Here is a 16,775-nt window from a genome sequence, read left to right as displayed (position 1 = left end):
TTTTTGGGAAACGTGAGAGAATGGTATGTGGTAGGAAAGTAGTTACTCCTAGCAGATTCTAGAACTTTCCATCACAGAAATGTGAAGAATATGTTTTTTTTTTTCAAACAAAGTGTGACCTTTGCAAGGGCTTCTGGGTAGGAAGCACTGGCGGGAGCCACACAAGACACACGCCCTGGTTTCTCTTAGGAATCTAGTTTAAAAAATGTACAGGTTTGCTATGTTTCCCTAGGTACTGGCCTATCCACAGCTAGACACACTGCAAAAGAAAGGTCAGTTTTCAATGGAAAAAAGTGGTGTGTCCATGTTGTGTTTTTGGGCCTTTCCTGTCGCGGGCACTAGCCCTACCCACACAAGTGAGGTACCATTTTTATCAGGAGATTTAGGGGAACACAGAATAGTAGAATACGTGTTATTGTCTTTAATTTTTCTGTGCATGTGTGCCTTACAAATGTAAGCCACTGTGTAAGAAAGGCATTTTAAGAAATGGACTCTAATTCACATGCCAGTATAGGTACCCACAAATTCAGAGATGTGGAAAGAATCACTTCTTCCAAACTCCATATTTTGTGCCCATTTTGGAAACAGATTTCTTGAAACCTAATTTTCACTCTTTTGTTTTTCCCATATGACACAATGAAAAACCATTGCAAGGTGCAGCTCAGTTATTGGCTCTGGGCACTGCGAGTTCTTGGAACACCCAAAAACCATATACATCTCAGCAACCACAAGGGTCTAGCAGATGCAGTGCTATATGGCTTTTGAAAATTGGCCAACGTGATGAGAAGTTACAAATGAAACATTGTCACAAATTGATGTTTTTCCCATTAATTTTTATTTTTAAATTTTTTATTTGAACCCTTAGGGCCTGATTTAGATTTCGGCGGACAGGTTACTCCCTGGGGCAGCCTGTATGTAAAAATATAAATCCCACAGAATATAATGGGGTTTATATTCCGTGGGATGTGCTATCTGGCACCATTGTGACACAGTAACCCGTCTGCCGAAATCTAAAACAGGCCCTTAGTTTATTTGGGAATGCCTTGAAGGATCTGCGCAACTGATCCCCTGCTAAATTCTGAATTTTGTCTAGTTTTCAGTAATTTACAGCCTTCTGGGGTCCACCTTAGGTTTCGCACCCATCTCCACCACAAACTGGAAGGAGGTTCAAAGCTCAAAAAGTAGGAAAAACGGGCTATCTCCCAGTAAAATGCCAACACTGTGGAGAGAAATGTGTTTTTCGGAATTAAGACTGCCTCTTCCTGAAAGCTGGGAAGATTGTGATTTTAGCACCGAAAACCTTACATTGATGCCATTTGCAGGAAAAAAAATCTGACTCTTTCACCTGCAGCACTTTTTCATATTTTCCCCCAAAAAAGCACAACATTTAGCTATTTTTTGGGTAATTTTTCAGTTTCCTTCACAAGATTTGTGTGTGTGCTTGGTCGGATTACACAGACAGATCCAGAACCCCCCACACCCAGATAAATGTTAATACTCACAAATACAAACTCACCCAGTGGTAATATTTACCAGTAATCCATACACATGAATCAATAATGTTGGGCCCTATCTAACTTTGTATAGCAGAGACCCACATGAGCACTCTGTCTCTGCTTACATTGGCGGACTTCTCTGAACCGCTTTCATGTCTAAAATCTTTTTGAGAGCAATAACTCATTCACCACTAAAATGTTCTTCGGTGAACGTAGTTGGCCAATAATGACGCATGACATCCAGGGGGGTGTGAGGCCGTGACTTTCATTTTTTTGTGAATTCCTTTGGCTCTATCCATCCTCGACACACAACATGGACATGAGGGTTTCCAGAAAATAGGTAATTCCCTGTGAGCGACTCTCTGCCTAGGTTCACTGAGACTGGGCACATTTGCTTTTTGTGCTTTAGTAAATTCTTTAGTGCTCACAAGGATGTCCCCTTGCCCCCCATTTTTCTGTTTTCCTCCCCCTGGCTCTCAGTGACAGTGCTCTTTCTAAATCAACCAGGCCAGGCACTCCTATTTGTATCAACTCTGCTGGATAACACTTCTTCTGCTGACATCCAGCTTGTCTTTTGTCTGCACTGTAACACTTTCATCACCAAATCAGATAAAGAATGGGGACCATCTGATAAGTCTATCACCAATTCACAGACCACATACATTTTGACACTCAGAGAATTTTTCTCATGCAAAAGCACAAGATTTAAGCACCCGTACCATGCATACTAACTGCTACACCTACAACCAAAATAATTAACAAAAGCCGAAATGTGCACACAACTTATCCAGAAATACAAAATACAAAACAGACTCAAAACATTTGTGCTATCTGTACGAAAAAGGAAACATCCCAAACTATCCTGTGGAGGATTCCTGCTTGGGGAACACATCCCTGAATGGGTGGGGGGAGTGACTGCAATTCCGTTCCTCACTGGGTGAAGTAATCATGGCAAAAGCCATCCAGTGTGAGCATTGATTGTTCCCGCCACCATATGTTGGAACATGAACTCCACATTTATATCACCTGATACTAAGCAATTGTAGGAAATCCACCTTTTCTGGGTGGTCACCCCGGGCCTTTCATCTTTTGCTGGACCTCATATTTCTGCTGGCTTTAAATCTCTGTGCCCCTTAATCCTGCTATGGTTGTATTTGCAAATTCCTAATTGCCAATAAAATTAGGCCTCTTCCACCAGCACACTTACAGGATGAGGAAGAGTTTGAGGACGAAGGGCCTTTTGGAACAGCACATAGCCTTTCTGAATTAAATGTTAAATATCGGGAGAAAGATTATGAGGAATACTATGAAGACGAATATCTAAATAGAGACTTCTAGTTGCAGATTACTTACCATAAAATTTCCCCCAGGCGTCAGTGTGGGTCTGGAGATTTTTCTTCGAGCAGTATCCCCTGCACGCCATCAGGTGACACTATGGGGGTGATTCTAACTTCGGCGGGCGGCGGAGGCCGCCCGCCGAAGTTCCCCCACCAAAATACCGCTCCGTGGTCTAAAGACCGCTGAGGGTATTTTGGGATTTGCCCTGGGCTGGCGGGCGGCCGCCAAAAGGCCGCCCGCCAGCCCAGGGCAAATCAACCTTCCCACGAGGACGCCGGCTCAGAATTGAGCCGGCGTAGTGGGAAGGTGCGACGGGTGCAGTGGCACCCGTCGCGTATTTCAGTGTCTGCATAGCAGACACTGAAATACTTTGTGGGGCCCTCTTACGGGGGCCCCGCGGCACCCCCTACCGCCATCCTGTTCCTGGCGGGAGACCCGCCAGGAACAGCATGGCGGGAGGGGGTGTCAGAATCCCCATGGCGGCGGAGCGCGCTCCGCCGCCATGGAGGATTCTGCAGGGCAGCGGGAAACCGGCGGGAGACCGCCGGTTTCCCGCATCTGACCGCGGCCGAACCGCCGCGGTCAGAATGCCCTGCGGGGCACCGCCGGTCTGTCGGCGGTACTCCCGCCGACCCTGGCCCCGGCGGTCTCTCAGAATGACCCCCTATGTGTCCGTCGTTGGCATTGTGGTTGCTGAATGTGACGTCACGGGTCGTATATAGGCATCCCCCAACTTGCTGGCATCAGTTCTTTTCTTTCTGCACCAGCTTATGTGCAGATCCCAAGAGAGCTGCCCGACAGTCACGTTTCGACTTTTATTGACGTTTTTTTACTTCTTGGTGCATCGAGTGACTGATCTGCACCTCGTGTGTCTGAGGTGTTTGGAGTGCGACCAGAACCCAAAGTCGTGCTGACTGCCGGGCCATGAACCCGAAGCCTTTGAGGGAGCAGTCCATAAAGTTACTCTCAGCCCAGCGCTCAGCTCTGCATCGCTCCCGGTCTCGATCGAGAGGAAGGTCCCCAGACTGCTCGTAGAGACCTGACCATTTGTCTTCGTCCCATTCAAAATCTATGGGTCACTCGGGTAAGAATAAAAGAAGATGAAGAAGCACAAGCATTTTTCGATTTCACCCCGTCAGTCGTATGATGTGGAAAGAGTAGCATCAGTGCTCTAGGCCTCTGTCCTCAGAGCCTAATATGGGGTCTGCTCTATGCCTCACCGAGTTTCCGGGAGGCAGAGCCACCCCTGCCCAATTGAAATAATTTTATGAGTCCATGCGCCTCATCTTTGGACAGTCTGCCCCTGTCAGAGCACCTTCTGGCCCTGCAGGATGAGTAGGGGCTCCCTCTGGTTCCGTGCCGATTGCTTCAATCCCCGCTACAGAGGGAAACCAGGGATCCGTTTCCGAACTGGCATCGATTGTACCTTTGCAACCTTCCCCAACGACGGTTCCTACATTGATGCTAGTGATGCCGCCTGGGCCCACATTGGGCATCAATCTCATACTTATTGCCAACTTTGACACGGAGCCAGACCGGAGTCGCTCGACGTCGATTCAGACTTCGGCAGGGACCTTGCTCCCTAGGTTGGATCCTGACCCTTATTCTTTTGGGTATGAGTTCGGTGAGAGTATGGAGGGGGTCACTGGACCCTTTAAAGCACCAGCTTGAAGACCCTATGAACGGGGCTTGGGAACTGGGTGAAGTCAGTGGTTTGGCACCTCCCCTAATGCTGGCATGCTTTCTCTCCCTACTGTGGCTACGGAGGAGGTATGGTGGTATGGAGAGCGGCTGAGGTCTTGGACCTCGAGCTGCCTTGGTTGGCTGTCAGGACTAACCTTCTGACTGAGGCGCTTCAACCTGTGGCTTCCAGTGGCCTCCAGGTCCGATCCCTTTTGCCCTTCGGTGAAGCCCTCACTGATGTCCTGCTGCACCTGGTCTAAAACCAGCATAGGGGCTCATGTGAACAGGACAATAGCCTGCTGCCTTAGGCCTGTGCCTACTGACCCGGCGCACCTGACTCAACACCCTACCCCTGAGAACTTTGCCCCCTCAGTCTGCTTTTGATCCGTTTTGTGGCTATAGAAGAGGCACCTAGCCACGTCCATTCCCCTCCAGCTTCCATGCTGCGCATGCTGCCTAGCCTCTTCGTGGCCAGGGACATGGGATCCAGCATCCGTGTGGATCAGGGAGCAGGCGCTCAAGCCAGTCCACGCTATTTCCCCCATCCCCCACCCCCGACTCCACTCAGATGCAGCCTTCAAACCTTCCTAGGCTGACGCTTCCTCACCAGGGGCCAGTCGGAGACGGAATTTGCATCACCTGTCCCACTGGCACACCATCCCATCAGAAGGGGCTACTCCCTCCCCTTCGAGACTACCCGTCCATCCATGCCACCATCCTATGATTGCATGATAAAGGATCATTTGGCACTTCTATGCAAAGAGGTTAAAGCCTTCTTGGCCAAGGGAGACTTGGTGAGGGTCCCTGTGCCAGAAGTAGGTTGTGATTGTTATTCCTGCTACTTTGTGGTATCCAAAAAGGACAAGGGCCTCCACTCTATCCTAGTCCTTCGGTCCCCCAATCTTTTTCTCAGGAAGGAGAAGTTGAAAATGCTCACGCTGGATCCGGTTTTAACTGCCCTGGACCGATGGAAACTGGATGGTAGCGTTGGACTTGCAGGACGCTTATTTTCATATCCCCGTCCTGCCAATCCACAGACTTTACTTGCGGTTCACAGTGGGCCACAAGCACTTTCAGTTCACTGTGCTTCCCTTTGGCCTTACCTGTTGCCCCTTGGGTGTTGTCAGTGGTCACAGCTCATCTACACAGTTCAGGGGTTTCAGTCTTCCCCCTATCTCGTCGACTGTGTGTGTGGAAGGCGTGCTCACCCCAGGCTATGTCATATCTTCACACGAGGGCGGTAGCACTGGCTGCTTTCACTAAAGTGGCAGCTGTGGTGCAGACTTTGTGGCCTGCTGAATCCAATTTTCTACACTCCTTATCTGGAGATGAAGAGCATGATGGCGAGGTGGAATGGACCTTTTTCACAGCCAAGATCACAACAAAGTTGGGTGGAGGATCCACGTGTAAAAATACGGGATCTTCATCCGAAGGCTGGTAGTTCTTTTGAAGCCTGGATGTGGTAGGCTTAGCAACAGCTGGAGTTAAAAAGAAGTTGAAGGCCTGCTTGAGGAGACCTGAAACCAGGGAAAGCAACAACCTTGCGGATGAACGCTAATACAACGTTTCGAAGATGTGGACGGTGTTGGGACTAACATCGGTATATTTAGTTTGGCAGCCTCTCAGACTAACACCTCTTGAAAAGTGGTTACATCTTCTATTGAGGAGATACAAGGTTGAGGAGTGTCTGATAAAGGTGGCAAATAGTCTCTCATTGAAGAAGAGGAATGATCAGTATGCCGTCGATCAGAATGTGACCTTAATCTAGCAGAAGATCCATGATGGTGATGGTAATGCCTTGACGTGGTAGCAGATCGCTCTGGTGTGTGACTGGTGTGTGGCAGGATCATGAGCGCGTTGGGGTCCTGGGAGCTGCTGTGGTCCTGGGAGCTAGCGTACTTCTAGGTACCAGAGGAGATGGTGAAGCAGGAGACACTGTTCGTGAACGAAGCACTGGTGGTGGAGGTGAAGCTGATGGAGGAGGTGGTGACAATGGAAGTGATGGAGAGGGAGGGGACATCACAAGAGAAGGTGAAGAATCATATTAAGAATACATTCTTCTCCTCTCCCTCCTTGACGGTGACCTCTTATGTCGATGTTTAGCTCTCGATGTCTATCATCCAAGCCATGTCGATGGCGAACTTGCACAAAGCACTTCTCCACATTGTACGCTTGCGATGAGACAACTGCGTATAATCCCTTGATGGGTGTTGTGTCGATGGGGAGCAACTGCATTTCTCCAACGTCGAACCAGCCCTTGTCAGAGACATTGATGTCCTCGACGTCGATCGGGACCAATGCCATTTCTGGCCAGAAACATGCTTTTCTGATCTTCCACGTCCACTGGAGATTGAAGGAAGAGCCCTGGTGGAAGACTGACCTTCCCCTAGCTCAGAGGTCCCACTGGCAGGCTGCTTTTGTCGTTTTCTCTCTTCTCTTGCTTGCAGAGAAATCTTCTCTCTGTCTTGCAGTGTGCGTCTGGAAAACTTCCTGCAGATGTCACAGGAATCAAGAAGATGAGAGTAAGGACGGCAGAAGATACAGACCACATGTGGGTCTGTTTCGGCCTTTTTTTTGCCACAACGAGGACACTTGTCAAAAAGTGAAAGTATTTTAGTCCATACAATGCCTTCGTTTTCTGTCAGAAAATAGATGGAAAAGCAACAAGACGCTAAATAAAGGTTCTGTCACAAATTTGATAAAAATGTTTTTGAGAAAAAAAAACTATAAAAGTCCAACCTCAATGCTTCAGCGTCCTGTCAGCAGGAGCTGTAAAAAAAAAAAAAATTAAGCAATTGCCACCAGCTGCATCCTACCCTGCACCACTCTAATCTATGCCACTTCACTCTACTCTTAAACAATCTACTCTACGCCACTCTGCTGTATGCCATTGCACTCTACACCTCTCTACTCAGCCAATGCACTCTACACAACCGACCGCACTCTACTCTAGATCACTGTACAGTATGCCACTGCTCTCTACGCCATTCCACCACTGCACTGACATTCTACTCGCCACTCCACTGTATGCCATTGCCCTCTACACCTCTCTACTCAGCCAATGCACTCTACACAACTGCACTCTACTCTGGATCACTGTACAGTATGCCACTGCTCTCTATACCATTCTACCACTGCACTGACATTCTACTCTGCAACACTGAACTCTCCAACACTGAGCTCTACACCACTCTCCTCTGAACTACGCCACTTTTCTCTGCACTCTACATAATTACACTCTATGTTACTCTACTCTGTACCGCTGCCCTGTGTATCACTCCACTCTGTGCCTCTCTAATCCACTGTATTCTACGGCGCTGTATTGAATGCCACTGAATTCAATGCCACTGCACTCTACTCCACTATATTCTGCAACATCCCATGCCAATACCCTCTACACCAGTCTACTCTACTCTATGTCACTCCAGTGTATATCACATTAATTGACTCCACACTAGCCACTCCAATCCACAACGTTCTCTGCCACTCCACTCTACAATATTCTACTCCACTCTTCGCCATTCAACTCTATGACACTCCATGCCACGGTCCTCTATGCCACTAACTTTTAGTCATGTTGAACAGCAACCACACTGGTGTACAACATCGCTAAAACACATTGGCAAAGCCAATTGCTCTTGCACAGACGAGACCTATTGGCTTTGTCAATCCTTGTTCTAAATCAGTTTGGACAATACTACTGGTTTTGTACTGCGTATATAATTCACACATTGCCTTAAATCTATCTGGTCTGTGGCATAGCTACTGGGGGATGAGCTCAGGTTGGTTTAGTAACTTTGAGGATACACTCTGACAAGGTTTGTGCTTATTCTGGAAGGCAACCCACCCAAATAAAAATACAATTTATTACAGTATGATATGTGTGCAGATAGCATCTATACCACCCCAAGGGTTAAGATAACAAACTACATGGCTAGCTGTTAAACTATCAGAAACCCAGTCTGGAATACCTTTCAAATGCAACGCACATCAAAAGAGACCTGTCTGTGAGACTGGGGATATTACTATACTCAAGAAAAGAAACATTTTAAATTGAGCTGGATGCTAAAAAAACAGGCAACAAAATTACTTGCAGATACAACACATTTAAAGTAGTTTACAAATGACATCTGCAGACAGGGAGATTGTATCTCACCAGTTTACGCCACCGTCCTCTCTGTCTGGTTCCATTGGTAGAATACTGAAACACTCAATGCGGATATAAAATCCACAGTCAATCTGCAAAGGAAAGTACAACTGTTGCAAAAGCTCTGTGTTCACTTTATACATGTCTATACAACATCGAAAAATGTACCAGGATCGACGTAAAGTAGAACATTAATAGTGACAGCTGAAGGGAGCTGGCCAGTAGTAAGAAAAGGAACTGCAGAGTAAAGAGTAATTCATAGGGAATCAGTGAAGAATCTTAAAAAACTGTAAGCACATACAGGGACTGTTAATCATCTCTTAAAAATTAGTCAAATAACCCCTCACGTGATGATGGTATCTATATTGCTAAGATTGTAGAGGCAGCTTGAGCCTACTGGAGGCAAATAATCATTCAAAAGCATATATCCTATTTTCATAATGGTCACTTTTTGAGCTAGTCCATAGTTAATGCTACTACTAGTGAAATAGCAATTTTAACTGTTTTTTGTATAAAGGTTTATATTTTAGGGGTATTTTATAAAATTGTATAATATTTATATGGTGATTTGCATGATGATGTGTACTGTATATTTTATAGTGTTTTATTGATTAATTGTTGATTTTTAATAACATTTATACCCATAACTTGCCTATTTGTATTGTATGGCCCTGAGGGAGCTCTGGTCTCGATCTGTTTTTAGTGTTTTTTTTGTCTTTTTTTCTCTTAAAAAGTGTCTTTGTTCCTTTTAGAAATGTAAGACTTTTGTCAGTATGCTTTTATGGTATTGTTTTACCGAAATAAAGCTGAAACTAGGTAAGCACATACTTCTATTAATAAAATATTAGATCATTTTCAAACAGCTCTGGTGTATTTTGCAGACGGCTGAGATTACTTTAAGTTTAAGTAAGTAGCACTTTGACAGTAAAAGCCATTACTATGGTCTTTACGTTCCGTTTTCTGGATATTTTCAAATATTAGACATGTTACCAAGTGCGTTGTAATTTCTGCCAACGTTAGCACTTGTTCAAATCTTAACTTGTTAAATGAATGCATTACAAACAGATACAATATTTTTTGACTAACTGCACTTAATGGAATCTCTGATATGGTTAAACAGCTTTGATCACTTTTCAGTCCCTCTGATATCAAACATAGGGCCCGACATAGATCTTGACCACATTACTGCTAATCCTCTGCGGTGGCAGTCCCACGTACTCCATCAAGCTGACTGGGTTTCGCCTGCCGTATTTAGATCTATGGCTTTGCAGCCACTGACTACATCAGAGTGCACTCCATTGTGCCAGCTGTATCCTGCAGCCGATGCAGTGAACTCCAATGCTGCCGATTAGCACTCCGTCACCGTCATGACTGCAGGAACCCACCAACCAAATTTAGAAAACAGTTGTGCTGGTGGGGAGGGCCATGATGGCGAGAGTCTGTCGCAGAACCCGTTAAGAATTGTATCATTGCTGTGGCAGCCCACATCTGATGTATACTGGACAACTGTGACACCTGCAGAGCGCACCTCATTTCAGACTAGGATCCTTTGGAATTCCAATGCAGCAGACCACTTTTCAGCAGAAATTGCACATAGGAGCCTGTTTTTTTCTGTTTTCATCGCCTTCTGTGCTTTTTGCTACTATTACTTTTTTGTTCTTTCTAAAACTTTAGGGAAAGTATATTTTTTTCTCACTTATTTACTATGGAAGGGAAGAGAAATCCACATTTGACAGAGAGAGAATTGTAAATCATGGTGGCTGAAATTATTAGACTACAGCCCCAACTGTTAAGAGTACAAGAACCAAATGCTACAGTTTTTCAGAATAGGCAAATGTGGGACAGACTAGTCACCAGAGTGAATGCTGTAGCGAACAATCTGCACACACAGGAGGAAATTAGTAAGAGGTGGAATGACTTGCAGGGTGAGAGTGCGCTCCCTGACCTCCAAGCGCTTCCTCGAGGCCCAGAGGACTGTGGTGGTTCTCCCAGCCCTCTATTACATCTCTTTCCCAGGAAGAAAGAGCAGATACTACATCCTGAAGGCTTGACAGGAATCTCTGGTGGAGTGGAGACTGGTAAGCTACACCTATGTATGTCTTACTAATCACAAATGGACTCCTTGCCCTTAACGCAGCTGTTTAGAATGCTTATAGACAATAATCAAAATAGATATATTTAAACTTCAGTTTTGAAAATATCTTGTGTTATTCAAATTATTGTTACAAACTATTTAAGAATGATCAATATGTATTGTCAGATTGTGTGTTGTCCTTCATGGATCACCGCTTGCATTTGCCTTGTCTTTTGCTGTTTCTTAATTTAGGTTGTTTTACTTAAAAAAGGCAGGTTCCAAACTCCATCCATCTGTACATGAAGGTATAGTGATTGTAAGTGGTACCTTAACCTAATCACTTTATACATGTGTACATATTGAAAATGTGTGTTTAATTTTCACTGTATAAATTTATATAGGTATGTGTTACCCGCTTTCTCACAAGCATTTGCAGTAGTGTTTACAAATGACTGCAACTAGCATGATGCCCTGCTTTTGTCTCTGTAAAATAACAGTGCAATGTGATGGCTCAACCTTCCTTTCTTTCCACGTATCGCCAAAAGGCAGTTGACATGCACCATTTCATAAAATGTATTAAAACTGCATCTGCTGTGTTGATCCAGCATGTTGTCATCTTCTTGCCAATTCATCGAATTGATCTACTTGCTTGCATAAATAATAGTTTGTGGATTCAAAGGTTTCCAACCATGTTCTGTGACATGTTGATTATAAGTAGTATTGATGCACAAATTACTTTGCAGTGTTCATATGATTACCAATGCCAGTAAATACAATAAGTTGTACCATAGTTTATTTTTGAGGATACTATGCCGTGAAATGGCTCAATTCTCAAATCTCCTCTCTACTGTGTTGAGTAGCATGTCTGGTACATGGAATGTTCACTGTCTATTTTACATTTCAGGAAATCTGTCCATCATTGTTACTAAAGTGTGCCTCTGTGCACATTAACCAGTATGAGTAAAAAGCGAAAAATCACACAAAGGCCTCAACATCCCATTAATCATTATTTTTCTTTTCTATAGATTGCATCATCTGGAGCTGAAGACAGAACTGGGGTACAATACAGACCATTAATGTCTTTCTATTTTGTAATTAATATTAGGACCAACACCCAGGGCCAGTGGACCACCATCTGCAACTGAAGACGCCTCTAATCCAAGCCAGGATCAAGCCTTCAGTGAGGACACCACTCCTGCAAGTACAGATGAGGAGGGGGATCCCTGGTCCATCTGGGCACACAGCAGCAATGAGTGTCACTCATCCCACACCTACAGCTCCCACCTCAGCTGCAACAACACCATAGCCAATGGATACCTCCACTTCCTGTGTCAAAAAGAACATCACCCCAATCTCCAACACCACACTCCTAACAGAGATTCTGGACCTTAAGCAGGTGTAGAGGGAACACATTCAAGAGCTCCAGAATCACAGCTCAAATGTACGCTCCTTGACAGGGGTGATATTTGACATCTACAATCACATGTGCAGAACGTTTCCTGTACCACCTACCCCTCTCTCTGGTCCTTCTACATCAGGACAAAACACACCTTCTGCAGTCATAGACAGGGAGGCCCTACCACAGGAGAAAACTGATCCACCTATCCCAGTCCTTGCACTTGTCGTCCCCCACCCCACCTCCGAAGAGGGAACGCTCATCCGGACCAAAAGGAAAGGATGGCAAGACCTCCATCACCACCTCCAAGAGACAATTGACCTAATTTTGTCAAGCGTGTGTCTGCCATTCACTCTGTGGACTATTACATGGACACATTTACCTTTTCTGAGGAGGGTTATATTTTGTACACTGGACTCCAAACAATTTGTGCTAAACAAATATAGTTTCATTCACCATGATGGATTTTTTTCCAGTATTTTTTCATTTTCGGTTGGTCATCTATTGTACTCATCTTTTTGTTCAAAACAAATGCACATAAAATAAAGTGAAAGTCTGGTGTTGTATTTATTGTGCTACTTCCCTTTCTATGTCTTCTGTACACCATCATTTTTAAACAAAATTGTCAAACAATATGATACTAAAACATATAAGAAATACCAACTAGGTAAAGTGTTTCCCATGCTAAAAAAGATCAAAAAAGAAACAATGAAATCCGAAAGTTATGGTGTCATATATTTCTAGGTAACAGGTATGTGACACAATCAAATATGCAGGTTACAAACCATTTAGAAGTCAAACCTTCTATAAATTAGAAGTTGCCATTCAAGGACCTTGACACCATAGAAGAAAGGGAATATTACATGAAATCAAATTAAATAAGCAAACTATTATTGATGCATGACTTCAGCTGGAGCCAGACATGCTGCTCTCCCAATAGGAATCCTGCATCAATAACAGCAATAGTCTACATCTTGGCAGTAACAAAATTTGAGGCCACATGACCATTGCAGGACGCTGTGGCAGTTATCTGGTTCAATGTCACAATCACCATTCAATGGCTTGCTAAACAAAAGTCATTTCAACTAGGAGGAAACACATCAACCACTTCCTACACTGAGCACAAATTGAAGATATAGCCAATGTGAACGAAGACCAGTATGGTGTGGCTTGACATACACATGTGGTTAGAGCAAGTTAAGTGGCACATATTGCCTTGATAGTAACATCCCACAGTAAACATGTCGGATACACTCTCAAGAACGTCTATTGAATCACAGTGCAAATTGTCTCTGTACAAGACCTGTCCGCCCCAAGAGGGTGTCTGTCCCAGAATCAACCCATGCTCCCTTTGTAGTTCCAAAAGCAACTTATCACCGCAAATGTCACAACTTTGAAATGTCCACATGAAGAGGACATGGTGATGGGCTCAAACAAAATTAATGATTTCACACATACGGTTTGATTCAAATGATGTTAGGAGAACACATGTACTTAGCAGAAGCAAAGTTAATTTGGGTCAGTAAACACATTAGTCCATCTAGGGAAAATCTGATCCACAAACATCTTTGCCTTGGACGTTCCTCAAATGATCATTCTAACCACATTATCATTGCAGATTGATATTCCCCAGATGTCACACGTTGTTCGGACATTGAATGTCACATTATGTACGGTACACTTAGGTGAAGAAGTGGTCAATGACATCTTGACGTAGGTCAATTCCTTCCTCTTCAGCAATGTCTTCTTCATTGGGCATTTTGACATCCTCACTCAGTGGCTCTTCATGGTCTCCACCCTCTGCGATGACTGGGATGTTCTGTCGCACGGCAATGCTATATAGCATGCAGCAAACATCTGTAATTTGGCACACCTTATCGGGTGAGTAGAGGAGGACTCCACTAGTCTTGTCGAGACACCTGAATCTGGCCTTCAGGAGGCCAAAATCCTACTCCACTGGACTCCGTGTTCTTCCATGGGCCTCATTGAAACGGACTTCCCCAGGCATTGTTGGATTCCTCAGCGGTGCCAACAACCATGGTCGGTTAGGATACACAGAGTCTCCTGCATGGAAGCAATAAACTGACAAATTAAAATCATATTAGGCCACTGTACAATCCCAAACTAGGATTAAAGCAAATTATCCTCAAGTCATATTGTACTTACCAACAAGCCAGGCCATCTCAGGTCCAAGTTGTGACATCTGCAGGGATATGGTGCTGTTCCATAGTACAAAGGAATTTTATGTTGATCCAGGAAAGCGGGCAAACACACACTTGAGATGTATACATTCTTTAAGTATGCAACTTGCACACTGATAAAATGGAAGTTCTTTTGATTGTGGTAGACCTATTTGTTTGCGTGTGGCGGCACCAAGGCAATATTTGTGCCATTAATTGCTCCAACCACACATGGTAGGCCACCCAAATCATAAAATTCTCCCTTCACATTGGCCAAATCCTGAGCTCTTTGCAACTGGTTGAAGCTGTTGATGTGTCTCATCATTAAAGCGAGGGCTTCTTGTACCACACCACTGAAAGGTGGCAGTGACATGCTTCCAGATACAGCCACAGTGTACTGAAAGGAGCCAGTGGCCACAAAATGAAGTACTGCCATGGGTTTCACTATTGATGTTATTGCTGTTGTGTTCCTATTGTGAGGCATAAGATCAGGCTCCAGCTGCTGACACAAACCAAGTATAGTTTCCCTTTTCAATCTAAACTTTTTGATCATGTCCCTTTCCTCCAAGGTGGCAAGGTCTAGAAACGGTCTGAAGACTTGAAGACACCTTCTTCTACCCATCCCTGGGTTCATATGTCTGCATGTAAGGAAAACAAACTATCAATAAAAATTGTCACACAAGACTTTCACAATGAACACATCTCATGTCTAGGTTGGTTTAGTGATCTTACAGTGTCATGAATGATACCATTTTCAAACATTTTTGCTACTGCAAATCAATATTTTTTAACATGCCTGGCATTTATTTTATTTTTTTCACAAATAATGTGTGAATAGTTGTTTTTTTTCAAATTACAGTTAAGAAAGTATTGCAAACACCGTGGCACTATCAATGTTAAACACAGTAATGGTTCACTGTTTTATTTGTCATATTCTATGAAAAACAGTGTAGTACATATCTGAGATATGTATAGAAAGTAGCCACTGTTTTGAGTACTGGTAATGCACAAACGATTCACAAATACACAGTTGCACATCCTAAAATTGTGGCTGCCTGACCCTGCAGTCAGGATATTGGCTATGTGATGGCAGTTGGCAGAAGTGGAACACTCCACGTAAGACACTGCCATAGGCTAACGTGTGTGATGGCTACGGACAAAAGCCAATGGCTGTGTCCGTCTCCATTAGAGAGCGTGTGTATGCCCTGTACTTGAACACGGAGTATTGATAAAAAAGCTCACTTGTCTCCTAGCACTACACTAAAAAAGACGTCCTTGTTTTTTTGCTGCCGTTACCAACCCCTGGCAGCCAGGATGTTGGGCAAAGCAGGTGATATGGCCCGTGCCTTCTCCCCTGTGGGGTTGGAGCTCATCACTGGGAGGTCCTGTTCCAGCTGTATTGGACCCCAGATGAGCAAGTACATGTTTGAATGGGAAATGTTTGCCAAAGTAAGTTGTTCCCTATGTATCGACAGGCTATTTGGTCCCTTTTTGTTCATGAGTGAAGTGTTGTGATTGGAGTGTAGTGAACTGAATTGATTAGCTGGGTACACAGTGTTGTTTGAGGGTATTAGAAAAGCCTGTAAATTGAAATAAAAAGTCACCTGAAAGAATTAGCTGAGTTTTCAGTGAACTCCAATTCCAGATTTAATTAGACAAACTGCAGGCACCTTACTTCCAGTGACTAGCAGGCACTGTGCCACTAGCTTAAGTGGAAACATGCAGCCCACTTTGAAAAGAGAGAAATGCAAAGTCCAAGTAGAATCCTTAAAGTTATGGAGTTGTTTGATGCTGTTCAATCAGGTGAATGTGCAACCCAAATTTTGAAATAGGAGTATCTTCATATTTTAAACATTTCATGGTGCCACATATGGGGAAAGGTATTTCCTGTGCTGCCAGTCTAAATGACCCAAGCTCTCAATCAGCCATACAAGTATGCCCCATTACAACACACATTTGTTCATACATCACCCACACCCATACTCTCACTGACACATGACAGCCCTCACATACCACCATTTGTCAATATATATGGGACAAACCATAGTATCTGACTCTTAGAAGGTTAGGCATGAAGAAAATCCAGCTGTGTGTGTGGTTATATGAAAATAATGTATAGATTGTTTAGCCTTTAGTAGCTCACAACGAGTTGGACTAATCTGGAGTGGGTCTCACTACATAAAACATTTCCCATCCCTGGCTTAGAGAATGTTTTTGTCTTGGATTGGTAACATGAGGAGAAATAAAGTGTCGAGGCAACTCACCAGATCACTGCAAACCAATATGTCTTAGGAACTTTGAAATGTTTGAAAATAATCTATACCGACTGTTCACGGAATGCATGTGAGAGATGCAAAGAAATTGTGTCACTGCATTACTGACCGCCAAGATCACTGAAAACATCTTGTGTTGCATTTTGTTCTCATACATACAGGTCAATGCCTACCAGAAGCAGGAATTG

General features: G+C 44.1%; 1 protein-coding gene across 4 annotated transcripts in view; it reads right to left on the bottom strand.

Moving 5' to 3' along the window:
* The window catches only part of ACD (ACD shelterin complex subunit and telomerase recruitment factor), a 501,602-nt gene that overhangs the window by 338,675 nt on the left and 146,152 nt on the right, over positions 1-16,775 (bottom strand). For all 4 annotated transcript variants that reach the window (XM_069217682.1, XM_069217690.1, XM_069217698.1 and 1 more), the window contains exon 6: positions 8,674-8,756. In XM_069217682.1, the coding sequence (XP_069073783.1) occupies positions 8,674-8,756 (83 nt within the window). The remainder of the gene's footprint in view (positions 1-8,673; positions 8,757-16,775) is intronic.

This window comes from Pleurodeles waltl, chromosome 2_1, assembly GCF_031143425.1.
Source record: "Pleurodeles waltl isolate 20211129_DDA chromosome 2_1, aPleWal1.hap1.20221129, whole genome shotgun sequence".
NCBI classification, from domain to species: Eukaryota; Metazoa; Chordata; class Amphibia; order Caudata; family Salamandridae; genus Pleurodeles; species Pleurodeles waltl.
This window is presented reverse-complemented; position numbering and strand designations above follow the sequence as displayed.